General features: G+C 46.6%; 1 protein-coding gene across 1 annotated transcript in view; it reads right to left on the reverse strand.

Moving 5' to 3' along the window:
• Positions 1 to 17170, reverse strand: part of slc5a1 (solute carrier family 5 member 1) — a gene marked incomplete at its 3' end in the record, with an annotated part of 128675 nt that extends 111505 nt beyond the window's left edge. Inside the window, 4 exon segments of the mRNA XM_084319595.1 lie at positions 1554 to 1613; positions 2207 to 2311; positions 8202 to 8273; positions 17105 to 17170. Coding sequence (XP_084175721.1) covers positions 1554 to 1613; positions 2207 to 2311; positions 8202 to 8270 — 234 coding nt within the window. The 5' untranslated portion in view covers positions 8271 to 8273; positions 17105 to 17170.
• Between the last annotated feature and the right edge of the window lie 464 nt (positions 17171 to 17634).

Raw genomic sequence — 17634 nt, forward strand, 5'->3', positions numbered from 1 at the left:
GAAGACGTGTTATGAGGGTCTGGCCAACCCCGTACCTGCCCGGAACGCAGATCAGCGAAGTGCAGTCACAAGCGTCCCGTGTTGTTCGATCCGGGCAGCGTCGCCGCTCCACCAGTCGCTACAGTCCTCTTTGTTGACGCAATCCCCGTCTAGGCTCGGGCAGGGTTGACGAACATCCCCTGTCAAGGATGACGTCGTGGTCAAAAGTGTAAAACATGTTAAAAATCAAAGCACGTTCAACAGAATAGCATCAAGCTAACGGCTGCTCCAGCCGTTCGGGTGCTATCGCTTCCGCTCGCGAGACGCCGATCTACGACGCACGCGATCAGGAGCGAGCTCCCGGCGGCGCGCGAGAAGCCAAGCCACCCCGCGCCAGGCCACCGACCGGCTAACCGTAAGCTATGAACATGTAAACAATGACATAACACTCACCCAGACAGGCCGCCGTTCTGAACCCTTCCCACTTTTTAAGAGAAAAGGAAAAACAAGACGTCAACACCGCTTCACAACGGTGATAATAACACGTCCGGCGGAATCAGCACAGTACCAACTGGCCTGTATAGCTGACTTTGAACATGAATCTGCCGCTATCGCACATTACATGCACATATCCCCTCGTGAAGGAATACTCTCATTTGGATATGAAAGATGGGGTCTTAACACGGTGACAGAGAGAATCCACTCGTCCAGAACACACAGGGATCACCAGTGTCAATGGTCGCGGCCCACTAGTTAAAACTATAATGGTCGCCAGACCAAGGCCTTCTGTCGCCTAGACGGCTAAACAAAGGACCCTAGCCTGGGGCCGGTTTCCATAAACTTCGTCTAGTAGCCCCCATAGCACTAACAGACAAGTGGAGCCCGCCAGCAAACACTACTCACCCAACCTGGAACGCACCGCTCCTCACAACAGCGGCATGTCCGACAGTTCAGCTGTGGCTTGACAGGTTTCACCCCAACAAACACAGCAAGGAACTGCAGTTGAGAAGCATGCAGCGGCGTGCTCCCAATACGAAAACCGGTGGAGGGTTTGTAGAATGATCATCATCTTCTAGACACTCCAGTACGAAGACAATATCGCCGTATCTTCTCGAAAATAGTGAGAGAGAAAATAAAGATATGATGTCAACGTATCCTTGTTTCCCAAGCTGTTCCTAATCCAATTTCTTCCATCATGGTGTCAAGTGTGGGGATCTACCGAGGCACTTCTTCCTTGTGGTGAAAGCGAGAAGGAGGAGAGCAGGTGACCACACACCTGCTTATGTAGGTAAGCTGATGAGGGGTGTGGTCAGACTAATACTGGTATTAGAGGTACATTTGTGGTTTATTCAGTACGCGTGCACGTACGCGAGATAGTGCAGAAGGCGAAGCCAAGCTGAGCCCTAACGATACAGAACTACTGAGTTAGTCTTATATTCATTCATGTTAACTACTGAGTTAGTCTTATATTAATTCATGTTAACTACTGAGTTAGTCTTCTATTTATTCATGTTAACTACTTATATTCTTATATTCATTCATATAGTATTACTGATAAATATGAAGGCTTGTACCCCAGCTTTGATGTAGATGGGTACAAAGAGCCAACCCAGAATCACCACCACAATGAGAGCCTGTAACACGCACACGCACACACACACACACACACACACACACACACACACACACACACACACACACACACACACACACACACACACACACACACACACACACACACACACACACAAAACATTAGAGCATATGAATGAATCATTAGAGCACGTGGATGAATAATTAGAGCAAATGAATCATTAAAGCATATTAATCACTAGAGTAGAGCATGTGGATAATTAGAGCATATTAATGAATAATTAGAGCACATTAATTAATAATTTGAGCATATGAATGAATCAGTAGAGCATATGAATAATTAGAGCACATTAATGAATAATTAGAACATGTGAATGAATCATTAGAACATATGAAACATTACAGCATATGAATGAATGATTAGAGTATAATAATCATTAGAATATATATGAAACATGAAATGCCTTTAATAATCTGTCTAAACATCCTAATGTACACTTTAATAAACACACTGCAAACCTTCCCGTTCCACATTACATCACGTCCTGTTTATTCTACCAAAACACATAACAAACCCTTACATCACTTCCTGTTTATCAGTGACATCAGCAGGTGAGATGTTGTTGCGACTCACATTCCACTCAAACCCTCCAATAGCGATGCCAGCAGCAGCAGCCGTGCCCGCGATGCCAACAAAATGGCCGCTGCCGATATTACTGGCGAACAGAGACGAACCAATCTGCAAAGAGCAGGACAGGGTTACTTTTATTTTATCCACTTTTTCTCCCCATTTTAAATTTTTCTCCCATCCCAATTTCGTATTTCCAATTCTCCCCTCCCCTGTCTTGAACGTTGCTAGACTATGCCTCCCACTGGTCGGTTGTAGTGAGGACAGAAGCCTTGCATCACGTGTCCCCTCCGGTACACGAGGAGGCAGCCGTCGCATCTTCTCACTGCAGCAGCTCGAACTCTCAGTGGCGAGGAGTAACGCGTGGGAGGCTCACGCTGCCCCCGATACTTCCTGTTTCCGCCGCACCGGCGTCACCCAACCGACATGTAGGAGTCGCTGTGTCCACAACGTCCAATCCCCACCCACCGGCTTTCCCACCCTCTAACACTGCCAATTGTGTTAGTATGACGGCCGGCCAAGCCGGTAGCAACGCGAGAGCTGGGCTCGATACCAGCACCTCCTGCGTTAGTGACGAACGCCTTGCCCACTGCGCCACTCAGCCGCCCTAGGGTTACTTATTTATAATATAGAACAACAGGAAACACAATCGTGAGTTTGGTCAGGAACATATATATATATATACAGTATATATACAGTATATTAATGAAACCATTTATAGTGACAAAGGTTTATACAGTTGTATTTGATCGTATAGGGTTAGGTATAGGTAGGTTCTCTCAGTATGAAGCCATGATCTAGATCAGGGGTAGGCAACCCTAGGCACATAGGGGGCCATTTTCATAGGCACAGGGGGCAGCATTAAAAAATATATAAAAAAATTATATTATCACATATTCTGGGGATGTCAGAAGCTGAAGGGGTATTGGGAGGAGATAGGGGAAGCAATGATCAGAATATTAGGATATGGATTACCACAAACGGGACTGGTGCTTTACTTAGGAGACCTGACGCACGAGGGAATACAAGGGGGGGACAAGTATTTAATAAAGATAATGTTGATATCGGCCAGAAAAGCAATAACGAGACTGTGGTACAAAGAAGATCCACCGACAATAGCACAATGGGTAGGAATAGTAGAGGAGATACAGGATATGGCACAATGGGTAGGAATAGTAGAGGAGATACAGGATATGGAGAGGATAACACACATGCTGAGGCTACAGGAAGAGAAATTTGGGGAAAGATGGGGAAAGTGGGAGGATTATAAGGGGAACGAAAACGACATCACAGAGGAAGAAACAAATGCAACACAAGAGGGCGAAGGGTAAAGGAGGAAAGAGGTTCAAGGAGGGTCTCTGAACCCATGTCGCACATTTTTGCTTTAGTTAGTATTTCTATTATTTGGGTATGACAATTGTTTTATGTTTTTTCAATTTATGGTTCTATTTAAAGTTCTGTGGAACTTTTGCTTAAGTCGGTATTTTTTATTTCTGTTATTGGGTATTAAAATCTTTTCTTTATTGTTTATGTCTGTTTAACGGTGTTGTACATTATGTCTATGTATTATGTACCTGGAAGACCGACTGATATGAAAATAATATTCAAAGATGATGTTGTTTGTATGCTTGTAATCCAAAAATGCAAATAAAAATTGAGTTTATAAAAAAAAAATTAAAAAATGTGCTGCTTTGAAATATTATAGTGAAATATTTTGCACTGTTGTCGCATTTATCTTGTTGAAATCCTCCACGGGTTCTTTTTACTACCACATATTTAATTGAGACCCTTTATTTGTTTATTATTTCAATTTAGCTGGAAATACATTGCTACATCATTCAGCAACATTTGCAGAGCCTTATAACAAAAACATTATTACGGTCACCATTGTGACCAGTGGGATTAATCAACACATTTTATTATTTATTTTTCTATTTCATTGAACATTGCACATGTTAAAAGCAATTTTTTTACTCAAAATGTGAGTATTACCAAGTCAACTTGTGTTCTTAAAACAATGCGGCGCGTTACTATGCGTTACTATGATTAAAGCCGTCAACTTGATCTCTGCGCCGAGACACAATACTTTTTTTTTTGTTAGTGGGCGCTGGGATTGTGTAGTCTTTAACCAACGCACTTGCAGTTCGGCGTTCGCGAGACAAGCGTATAAATGCTGCCGATTGGCTGAGGTTGAGTACATTTGCATGGTAAGCCAATCAGAGGTAGAGTTGGGGCGGGTCTTCAAAAGCAAGTTTACACACAACTTAGAACTTAGACAAGACAAGACAAGCGAGTCACAGTCAACGAGAGACGGGCATGGCGAGCCCAACTGCACCAAAACAAGTAGCCTTCTCTAAATGGAAGTATAGCCATTACTTTTCCCTCCAAGAAATTAAAGGAACGAGTGTAATCGTGAAATGCACATTATGCAAAAGTACTTATCCACGTCGGTGTCGAGTAATTCAAACGTACTCAAACATATTTCAACGTTGCATGCTTCCACGAAATTTGTGGCCAAGACCTCCGAAGGAGAAGGAGACAGTGCCACAAAACCTAAGCAACCGAAGCTTGATTTTAAGGATCCACCGCACGCTTTGTCTCAGACCGAACTGAACAAACTGGTAGCCAGGTATGTCGTGGAGGATATGCTGCCATTATCTACGGTTGAGTCGGACTCATTCAGGGCACTAGTTGCCAAAATACCGGTCAGAGGAGGAGTAGCCCTACCGTGTAGAAAGACGTTTTTCGAACTGTATAGAAGCCCAATATACTCAAATGAATGTGGAGCTCAAACAAACGTTTGAGAAGTTAGAATATGTGTCTACAACAGCAGACATATGGACTGCATGTAACAAGAGCCATCTAGGCGTGACGGCGCATTGGATAAATCCGCAAAGCATGAAGCGAGGTAAGGCAGCCCTGGCATGCAGGAGGTTCAAGGGACGCCATACATACGACAACATTGCAAAGGAACTTGACCATATCTACTCCTCATATGGGATATCATTCAAAATCACCACAACAGTCACAGATAATGGCTCAAATGTTGTAAAGGCCTTCAAAATGCATCAGCCAGTGGAGCGTGACGACTCTGATGATGACGAGGATGAGGTGACGTTTACTGACATCAGTGAAGCCTTGCAGACCCGTGTTGTTTTTGATGATGGTGGTGATGAAGACGATACTGTGATCACGTTGCCGCCACATCAGAGATGTGCCGCGTCACACACCCTGAACCTGGTGTCATGCACTGATATTGCACTGATATTGACAACCAACACATTGGTTACTGTCAACACCCGGAACAAAACATGTTTACAGAAGGGCTACCACAAAATGCACAGGGTTGTGGAATAAGGCAAGTCGGTCAACGGTGGCTGCAGAGACTGTGCATGATGTCATTTCCAAGAAGCTGTTAGTCCCATGCACCACAAGATGGAACTCATTCTATGATGCCCTGGCTCGTATATCTGGGATTCCTATAGTTGAGCTGAACACCATCTCGTCCAAGTTTGGATTGACAGCCATCTCAGAACGAGAACACCAGTTCATTAAGGAGTAGTGTACGGTCATGAAGCCACTTACAGTTGCCTTAGACATTCTCCACTTACACTGTTCTACTTTTTCGAGGAAGAAAATACTTGAAGTACAGTATACTGTATCTACCAATTGTCTGAAGTTTTATTTGCACTACAAAGTTAATTTGTTATTTGTGGTATGGTGCTTAAAAAGTATAATTTAATTTAGATGTGTTGGCTGGCTGCAGCCTCTTGAAGTGAGATTGTCAACAATGGCCAGAGAAAGATTTATTTTTATGGAGATGTATTACCTGTTTATATTTGGTTTCCTGATAATAAGATATTAAGCTTTAGGTTTCCTGAGAATAAGATATGAAGCTTTAGGGCTGCTGATAATAAGATATTAAGCTTTAGGGCTGCTGATAATAAGATATTAAGCTTTATGGCTGCTGATAATAAGATATTAAGCTTTAGGGCTGCTGATAATACGATATTAAGCTTTAGGGCTGCTGATAATAAGATATTAAGCTTTATGGCTGCTGATAATAAGATATTAAGCTTTAGGGCTGCTGATAATACGATATTAAGCTTTAGGGCTGCTGATAATAAGATATTAAGCTTTAGGGCTGCTGATAATAAGATATTAAGCTTTAGGGCTGCTGATAATAAGATATTAAGCTTTATGGCTGCTGATAATAAGATATTAAGCTTTAGGGCTGCTGATAATAAGATATTAAGCTTTAGGGCTGCTGATAATAAGATATTAAGCTTTAGGGCTGCTGATAATAAGATATTAAGCTTTATGGCTGCTGATAATAAGATATTAAGCTTTAGAGCTGCTGATAATAAGATATTAAGCTTTAGGGCTGCTGATAATAAGATATGAAGCTTTAGGGCTGCTGATAATAAGATATTAAGCTTTAGGGCTGCTGATAATAAGATATTAAGCTTTAGGGCTGCTGATAATAAGATATTAAGCTTTAGGGCTGCTGATAATAAGATATGAAGCTTTAGGGCTGCTGATAATAAGATATTAAGCTTTAGGGCTGCTGATAATAAGATATGAAGCTTTAGGGCTGCTGATAATAAGATATGAAGCTTTAGGGCTGCTGATAATAAGATATTAAGCTTTAGGGCTGCTGAGGTCAGTAACCTCTGCTCTTTATATCTCCTGGGATGAACTCTGAATGGACTGGCAAGGGTATCTGGTTTCAAGATATTCATTTTATAAGCACATTGTCAGTGACCAGAGAAAAAGATGTATTTTTATGGAGATGTATAATTTTTTTTTATGTATTACCTGTTTACATTTGGATTCCTTTGTTTTTCTATACATTGCACTTTTCAGTTACATTGAAAGCACCTCATATTGTTACACTTTTCTACTTTTTCGAGGAAGAAAATACTTGGAAGTACAGTATACTGTATCTACCAATTGTCTGAAGTTTTATTTGCACTACAAAGTTAATTTGTTATTTATTTGTGGTATAGTGCTTAAAAAGCATAATTATATTTCCCCCAGTTGTGGCCTGTTGAATAAATATCAAAATTCCAAAACATCTATTGTGGTATTTCATTTGTATCGATTCACTATATAAACATAGTAATTATAATAATATACATACATGGCATTTGATTGGAGGCTAGTCTCACTTTGTCCCACAGCAACATTAAAATAGTTTAGATTTGTGTACATTGTTTATGTTAATAATGTATTGTATTAAGTGCCCATTTCATTATAATATTCAGATTTATCAAAAATAATTGAACATGCACATGTATTTTATGTTCCGTTAAAGAGGGGTGGAGGTCGGGTCACATTTGAGCAAAATATTACTTGAAAGTAACTAGTTACTTTTATAATTTGTAACTGAGTAAGTATTTTAGTAACTTTTTGGAAGAAGTAACTAGTAACTGTAACTAGTTACTTTTTTAAAGTAACTTGCCCAACACTGCCGGTAATACACTTTATTTGTATAGCACATTTCATAAAGAAATTGCAGCTCAAAGTGCTTCACAACAGAAAAAAGACAGGCATAAAATAAGCACATAAAGTGCAGACATATAAAATCACAGTTTTTCACATTAGGATCTAACATCCCAACAGGCCACCTTGTTTATGGTTTGATTCTATTGCGGTTTTAAAAATAGACAATAATAAAAGAAAAGAGTCAAATAGAATAGACAGAGTAAAATAGTACAGTGCAATAAAATAGTAGAATAGAATAGAAGTGACAGCGTCAGGGTATTGGCCTGATATCTGCCAGGAGATGAATGATTGACAGTTCCAATTAACTCTGCATAATAAAATAAATTATGAGACTATAGGACGTTTCCAACGGCACGTTCCAACAGATTAGAACAGGTGCAAAGTATCATTATAATCTGAATCACAGCTACTGCGACGTCTACTAAGCGGTAGAAATACACCCCCCCCCTCCCCCCACTAGTATATCATTTGTTTTTGACAGTTGTGTACTCACAGGCCACCACACCATGCTCCGCCCAGCCAGGAAGAAACCACCCACCGTGGATCTGTTGGTGCTCATCATAGCCTGTAGCATGCACACGCACACACACACACACGCACACACACACACACACACACACGCACACACACACACGCACACGCACACGCGCACACGCACACGCACACGCACACACGCACACACACATGAAACATTGGAGCAAATGAATAAGAGCATATGAATAAGAGAGCATATGACGGAATCATTAGAGCATACTGTATATCTATCTACATCACTCTACCCTATCTGTCTACATCACTCTATCAAGTTCAAGTTTGTTTATTAGTTGTCACAATAAAATATTGGAAATATGAATAGAAGAGGAATATACAATATACAATACAATATACAATCTAAAGTACAGCCTAAGTACAATCTAAGTACAGTGAGTAGAAATGAGTAAACAGTGAGGTACAAATGCAGACAATGAGGTACAAAACTTTAAGGTAAGGTGCAAATGCAAATGAGGTATGAATGTAGTGCAAATCTCTTTAATAAATATAATGTAGTGTTAAAGTGTCTAAAGTGAGTGTTAAGGTGAGTGTTTGTTTAAAAGTGAGTGTGTACATGTGGATGTGTGTGCAATGAGTGTAGATGGATGGGTTGTTACATAGAGTCATTGAGCATCCTGATGGCCTGGGGATAGAAGCTCCTTCTGAGTCTCTCTGTACCGACCATGATACTCCAGTAGCGCTTGCCTGGGGATAGAAGCTCCTTCTGAGTCTCTCTGTACTGGCCATGAGACTCCAGTAGCGCTTGCCTGACCGCAGCAGTTCAAAGAGGCAGTTGTTTGGGTGACTAGAGTCTTTGGTTATTCTCTTAGCCTTGGCCCTGCAACGCTTGTTATAAATGTCCTGGAGAGTGCGAAGCCCCCCTCCAATTGTGCGTTCGACTGATCTGGCCACTCTCTGTCGTCTGCTGCGGTCTTATGCGGTGTTATTCCCAAATCAGGAGGTGATGTTACCAGTCAGGATGCTCTCTATTGTGCATGAGTGGAAGTTCTTAAGTTCTTAAGTTCTGAGTGCTTGTCTCGTAGTGCTGACCAAGGTGATGGATGTCTCGGGGTCTTGGCCAAGATTGCAGTGACTTCTCTACGTGCACCACCGAGGCCATGGATCAGCTCCTTACCGTCTTCTGTCCGTGGTCCGTCAACATGGTTTGTGGTCTGTCAACGTGGTTTCATTGCGGAGTGTTGACCGGAGTGTCGGACGTCCCGTGATGAAGACCGGGAGGATGCGACCCTCTCTGCGTGCCCTCCTGTCTCCCTGTCTCCGGCTGTCTCGTAGTGATGACCGGAGTACTGGACGTCCCGCGATGATGTCAGGGAAGTTGCGACACTCTCTGTGCCGCCCCCTATCTCCCTGTCTCTGGCTGTCCCTGAGCAACGACCGGAGTGTTGAACGTCCCGTGACTAAGACGGGGAGGATGCGACCCTCTTTGCGCCGCCCCTGTGCCTCAAATAGATCCGCTATCAGCTCTATCTTTAATCTTTCAAAATGTTCAGTTGCTATCGCTATCAGCTCTATCTTTAATTTTTCAAAATGTTCAGTTGCTATTGCATGCACTCATCTGTGTTTCACTACACACATGAGTGCATGCTTACCAACTGTTAGTCTGCAACACTACTATCACCGACATCTAAGAAGGGAGATCCCCCCTTGAACGGCCCTTCTAAGGTTTCTCTCCTCCACACTGCCTGTGGTGCATTTTTTCCTATTGTTAGGTTTTAGTGAGTTTTTCCTTACCTTCGCGTGGGGTATGTCTGGGAGTGTTTGCATTCTTTCATTTATTTGCATTTATTTTAAATTTGTTGGACCTTATGGTGTTCTTGTTTTGTTCTTGACTTATTGTTATGTTTCTTCTTGACTTGTTTAAAGAAGACGTGTCCGGCCCATGGGGACATTAACGTGTGTTGTCGGGCCTTACAAATACATTTGATTTTATTTTTATTTGATTTAAGGATCTTCTGACTCACTTTGAACTTCCTTAGGCGCCTAAGGAAGTAGAGGCGTTGTCGTGCCTTCTTGATAACACTGTCAATGTGTGTGGTCCATGTCAAGTCCTCGGATATGTGAACTCAGGGGTACTTAAAACTGTTCACTCTCTCAACCGGTGCCCCGTCGATGCTGAGGGGGCTGTAGTCCCTGACCCCCGACCTCCTAAAGTCCACAATCATCTCTTTTGTTTTGCTGACGTTCAGGGAGAGGCAGTTTACATTTACATTTACATTTAGTCATTTAGCTGACGCTTTTATCCAAAGCGACTTACAAGTTCTGTACGACAAGCCATCAGGAAGGGCACAACTCTATCAGCTGAGCAACAATGTTCATCAAAGTGTTGAGTGCTACAGTGTAGGTTAGTTTATTAGGACAAGTGCATGACAGTACGGTTAGTTAGGGTTAGATTTTTTTTTTTTTTTTTTTTTTTTTTTTTTTTTTTTAATTCAGATAATGGTTGAAGAAGTGCGTCTTTAGTCGACGGCGAAAGATTGGACATGATTCGGCTGTCCTAACTGGGGTGGGTAGTTCATTCCACCATTGTGGGGCAAGGACTGAGAATAGGCGACTTCTCTTTGATGACCCTCCCGGAGCTTGGATAGGAGTAGGTCTGAGGCGGCCAGAAGATGCAGAGCGTAGGGGTCTTGAGGGTGTGTAGTTAGAGACCATTGACCGGAGGTAGGCGGGAACGGTTCCCTTTGCCGCACGGTATGCTAGGTCGAGGGCCTTGAAGCGGATTCGTGCAGCAATGGGGAGCCAGTGCAGGTCCCTAAGAAGTGGGGTGACATGGGCCGACTTCGGTAGGTTTGAGATCAGGCGGGCCGCTGCGTTCTGAATGAGTTGAAGAGGCTTAGTGGCAGTGGCCGGGAGGCCAGCGAGCAGTGCATTGCAGTAGTCGAGGCGGGAGATGACTGTTGATTGGACGAGGAGTTGGGTGGCTTCTTTTGTCAGGAAGGGGCGTATCCTTCTGACGTTGCTCAGGAGGAATCGGCAGGTTCTGGTCGTCGCTGCGATGTGAGCAGAGAAGTTCAACTGGTCGTCGAGGACAACACCAAGGTTCTTGGCGGTCGGGGACGCAGTCACAGCTGCATTCTCGACTGTGATTGAAAGGTCGGTTAGGGGGGAGGATTTGGCCGGCAGGTGGAGCAATTCTGTTTTGCTTAGGTTCAGTTTGAGGTGGTTGGACGTCATCCAGGCTGAGATGTCGGACAGACAGGCCGAGATCCGCACAGAGACGTGGATATCTGAGGGAGGGAAGGAGAGGAAGAGTTGAGTATCGTCGGCATAACAATGGTAGGAGAAGCCATGAGACGTGATAATGTTACCCAGTGATTTAGTGTAGAGGGAGAAGAGAAGGGGTCCTAAAACCGAGCCCTGGGGGACACCCGTCCGCAGGGGGCGGGTGGCCGACAGGGTCCCTCTCCATGACACTTGGTAGGAGCGGTCATTGAGGTATGATGACAGCCATGTCAGCGCAGAGCCAGCCACTCCCATTCCTGCGAGGGCCGCAAGGAGGATCTGGTGGTTGACTGTGTCGAAGGCTGCAGATAGATCTAGGAGAATCAGGACAGAGGAGAGGCCTTTCGCTTTTGCTAAGTGAAGTGCCTCTGTGACCGCAATGAGGGCTGTCTCTGTGGAGTGACCAGTCCTGAAGCCTGACTGATTAGGGTCTAGGAGGTCATTCTGTAAGAGATAAGTAGTAAGTTGGTTGGATACAGCACGTTCAAGTGTTTTAGAAAGGAAGGAGAGAAGAGAGACAGGACGGTAGTTGCCTATGACAGTAGGGTTCAGGGTTGGTTTTTTTATGAGCGGCGTGACTCTGGCTTGTTTTAGGGAGGTGGGGACCACCCCCGAGTTGAGTGAGGAGTTGATGGTTGCAGTTAGGAATGGGAGGATGTCTGGTGCTATGGTCTGGAGGAGTGGGGAGGGTAGCTGGTCCAGCTGGCAAGTAGTCGGACGGTTTGACGTTACCAGTGTCAGGGTCTCTGCTTCTGTAATGGGAGAGAAAGATGACAGAGTGAAGGATGAGGTTCTCGATTCAGCATTTGGAATGGGTGGGGGTTGGGAGAAGGAGCTGCGGATGTTCTCCACTTTTTCCTCAAAGAAGATCGCAAAGTCTTCGGCAGAGAAAGATGAGGGAGGGGGGGGTGGGGGGGGAGTGAGGAGGGAGGACATGGTAGCATGCAGTTTGCGAAGATTCTTGGCAGAGGCCTCGATCCTATGGTGGAAGAAAGAAGCTTTGGCATTAGTGATGGTTTTGGAGAATGTTAACAAGAGGTTGTGATATGTGTCGATGTCAGCAGTGAGGCGTGACTTTCTATACTTCCTTTCAGCTGCTCTCAGGACCTGTCTTTGTTCTCTCACTGGATCTGTCAGCCATGGACTGGGTGGGGAACGGCGGGCAGGTTTCTCAACGAGGGGACAGAGCTTGTCGAAGGAGGTTGCCAGGGCTGAAAGGAGGGTGGAGGTTGCCATCTCTGTGGAGAGAGCAGAGAAGGTGTCACTCAAAGGTAGAGCGGATAGTATGTCAGAGGAGAGGGTGGAGGGGGATAGGGAGGGCAGGTTGCGTCTGAGTGAGACTGTTTGAGTTGGGGTGAAGACCTTTCGGTTAAGCATGAGAGTTCTCCCGGCACCACAGCGCCAGGTTTTCTACCTCTCCCAGGTAGGCCCTCTCATCGTTTGCAGAGATCAGGCCCACCACTACTGTGTCGCCAGTTGATGAAACTTGATGATTGTGTTGCTGTTCCGCTGTGACACACAGTCGTGTGTGTACAGCGAGTAGAGGAGGGGGCTCAGAACACAGCCCTGGGGGGCCCCTGTGTTGAGAGTGATGGAATCTATCTCTCCCCTATCCGTCTACATCACTCTCCCCTATCTGTCTACATCACTCTCCCCTATCTGTCTACATCACTCTATCACTCTCCCCTATCTGTCTACATCACTCTATCACTCTCCCCTATCTGTCTACATCACTCTCCCCTATCTGTCTACATCACTCTATCACTCTCCCCTATCTGTCTACATCACTCTCCCCTATCTGTACAATGCACCAACTCAGCTGTGTCTACTTCCTGTATTAATACGTGGTTAGAGATTCAAGGTTCTTTACTCTGTATGTCTCCACGCTGCAACATGACACTGCTTCCTTAGATTCCTACCCTCAACCAAAGAGTGGTCAGCCTCCATAATGATCTATTTAGGAGGATTCCCCATCAGCTTGTAAGATAAGATAAGATATTCCTTTATTGATCCCCTTGGGGAAATTCAGGCATCATAGCAGCATGGGGGAAGGGGGGGGTACAGGTAGTAAAAACAACACAGGCAGTGTAAACAAATAGGTCAATATAATTTACTATCTAACTAGCTGAAAAAATATTCACAGTATTCACAGTGTCACATAAGGTGCAGTATGCATAAGGTAGTGTTATAATTTACTATCTACTGAGTATACATTATTCACAGTATCACAGTATCCACTGAAATATACATTATTCACAGTATCACAGTATCCACATAAGGTGCAGTATGCCTAAGGTAGTGTAAGTTGTCCTCCTTGGGTTCCTATAAGTCCCAGCTAATGTCTGGTAGCAGTCGCTGCCCCTGTTGTGGAGCCTGGAGGCTGCTAGTCGCTGCCCACTGTTGTGGAGCCTGATGGCCGCTGGTATGAAGGACTGTCCGAGGCGGTTAGTTGAGTGTCGGGCGGGAATGAGTCTGTGGCTGAACGAGCTTCTCATCTTGACTAGCTCGTCGTAGAGGGGGTGGTAGGGGTTCTCCATGATGGCAGCCAGCTTCCTTATCATCCCCCTCTCTGCCATCACCTCAAGTCTAGGTAGCTCGACTCCCACCACGGAGCTAGCCTTCCTCACCAGCTTGTTGAGTTTGTTGGTGTCCCTTGAGTTGATGTAGCCTCCCCAGCATGCCACAGTATAGAAGAGGACGCTGGCCACTACAGACTGGTAGAATGACTGCAGCAGTCTGTTGCAAACATTGAAGGACCTGAGTCTCCTCAGGAAGAACAGCCTGCTCTGTCCTTTCCTGTAGAGGGCCTCTGTGTTATCCGACCAGTCCAGTTTATTGTTCAGTATTAACCTTTACTGTAGAATATATCTTCACCTTCAGGTTACAGCCTGAATAAACTCTGCACTAATTTCCACACGTGGAGAAAGTCCCTGCCTTCATTTACATCTACTAACCCAAGCCTGGATTCTAACTACTAACCCTGCATGGATTCTAACTACTAACCCTGCATGGATTCTAACTATTAACCCTGCATGGATTCTAACTACTAACCCTGCATGGATTCTAACTACTAACCCTGCATGGATTCTAACTACTAACCCAAGCCTGGATTCTAACTACTAACCCTGCATGGATTCTAACTACTAACCCTGCATGGATTCTAACTACTAACCCTGCATGGATTCTAACTACTAACCCTGCATGGATTCTAACTACTAACCCTGCATGGATTCTAACTACTAACCCTGCATGGATTCTAACTATTAACCCTGCATGGATTCTAACTATTAACCCTGCATGGATTCTAACCACTAACCCTGGTGTTTAAATGTGTTTCCTCTGCCTCCCAGACAGACAGTAACTCACCCACACACCCACTGCCCCCCAGACAGACAGTAACTCACCCACACACCCACTGCCCCCCAGACAGACAGTAACTCACCCACACACCCACTGCCCCCCAGACAGACAGACAGTAACTCACCCACACACCCACTGCCCCCCAGACAGACAGTAACTCACCCACACACCCACTGCCCCCCAGACAGACAGTAACTCACCCGCACACCCACTGCCCCCCAGACAGACAGTAACTCACCCACACACCCACTGCCCCCCAGACAGACAGTAACTCACCCACACACCCACTGCCCCCCAGACAGACAGACAGTAACTCACCCGCACACCCACTGCCCCCCAGACAGACAGACAGTAACTCACCCACACACCCACTGCCCCCCAGACAGACAGACAGTAACTCACCCACACACCCACTGCCCCCCAGACAGACAGACAGTAACTCACCCGCACACCCACTGCCCCCCAGACAGACAGTAACTCACCCGCACACCCTCTGCCCCCCAGACAGACAGTAACTCACCCACACACCCACTGCCCCCCAGACAGACAGTAACTCACCCACACACCCACTGCCCCCCAGACAGACAGTAACTCACCCACACACCCTCTGCCCCCCAGACAGACAGTAACTCACCCGCACACCCTCTGCCCCCCAGACAGACAGTAACTCACCCACACACCCACTGCCCCCCAGACAGACAGTAACTCACCCACACACCCACTGCCCCCCAGACAGACAGTAACTCACCCACACACCCACTGCCCCCCAGACAGACAGACAGTAACTCACCCACACACCCTCTGCCCCCCAGACAGACAGACAGTAACTCACCCGCACACCCACTGCCCCCCAGACAGACAGTAACTCACCCACACACCCACTGCCCCCCAGACAGACAGACAGTAACTCACCCACACACCCACTGCCCCCCAGACAGACAGACAGTAACTCACCCACACACCCACTGCCCCCCAGACAGACAGACAGTAACTCACCCACACACCCACTGCCCCCCAGACAGACAGTAACTCACCCGCACACCCTCTGCCCCCCAGACAGACAGTAACTCACCCACACACCCACTGCCCCCCAGACAGACAGACAGTAACTCACCCACACACCCACTGCCCCCCAGACAGACAGACAGTAACTCACCCACACACCCACTGCCCCCCAGACAGACAGACAGTAACTCACCCACACACCCACTGCCCCCCAGACAGACAGACAGTAACTCACCCACACACCCACTGCCCCCCAGACAGACAGACAGTAACTCACCCACACACCCACTGCCCCCCAGACAGACAGACAGTAACTCACCCACACACCCACTGCCCCCCAGACAGACAGACAGTAACTCACCCACACACCCACTGCCCCCCAGACAGACAGACAGTAACTCACCCACACACCCACTGCCCCCCAGACAGACAGACAGTAACTCACCCACACACCCACTGCCCCCCAGACAGACAGTAACTCACCCACACACCCACTGCCCCCCAGACAGACAGACAGTAACTCACCCACACACCCACTGCCCCCCAGACAGACAGACAGTAACTCACCCGCACACCCACTGCCCCCCAGACAGACAGACAGTAACTCACCCACACACCCACTGCCCCCCAGACAGACAGACAGTAACTCACCCACACACCCACTGCCCCCCAGACAGACAGACAGTAACTCACCCACACACCCACTGCCCCCCAGACAGACAGACAGTAACTCACCCACACACCCACTGCCCCCCAGACAGACAGACAGTAACTCACCCACACACCCACTGCCCCCCAGACAGACAGACAGTAACTCACCCACACACCCACTGCCCCCCAGACAGACAGTAACTCACCCACACACCCACTGCCCCCCAGACAGACAGTAACTCACCCACACACCCACTGCCCCCCAGACAGACAGACAGTAACTCACCCACACACCCACTGCCCCCCAGACAGACAGACAGTAACTCACCCACACACCCACTGCCCCCCAGACAGACAGACAGTAACTCACCCACACACCCACTGCCCCCCAGACAGACAGTAACTCACCCACACACCCACTGCCTCCCAGACAGACAGTAACTCACCCACACACCCACTGCCCCCCAGACAGACAGTAACTCACCCACACACCCACTGCCCCCCAGACAGACAGACAGTAACTCACCCACACACCCACTGCCCCCCAGACAGACAGACAGTAACTCACCCACACACCCACTGCCCCCCAGACAGACAGTAACTCACCCACACACCCACTGCCAGCACCACCAGAAAGTAGATGACTATGACGGAGATGTCGGCGGCGTTGGCCACAGCGTGGCCGGTGGAGCCGTTGTTCCGAACCCACATGGAAGGAGTGGAGTAATCCAGCGTCATGTTGGAGCTCCGACTGACCAGACCACACTACTGACCAGACCACACTACTGACCAGACCACACTACTGACCTGACCACACTACTGACCAGACCACACTACTGACCAGACCACACTACTGACCAGACCACACTACTGACCAGACCACACTACTGACCAGACCACACTACTGACCAGACCACACTACTGACCAGACCACACTACTGACCAGACCACACTACTGACCAGACCACACTACCTGTGAAGGAGCACCTGCACCGTGCTGCTCATAAACCACCACACACAGGGCGAGAGAGGGAAGGGCAAGAGAGAGAGGAGAGAGCAAGAGGAGAGAGAGAGAGAGAGAGAGAGAGAGAGAGAGAGAGAGAGAGAGAGAGAGAGAGAGAGAGAGAGAGAGAGAG

The sequence above is a fragment of the Notolepis coatsorum genome, assembly GCF_963971535.1.
Source record: "Notolepis coatsorum genome assembly, chromosome: 8".
NCBI lineage: Eukaryota > Metazoa > Chordata > Actinopteri > Aulopiformes > Paralepididae > Notolepis > Notolepis coatsorum.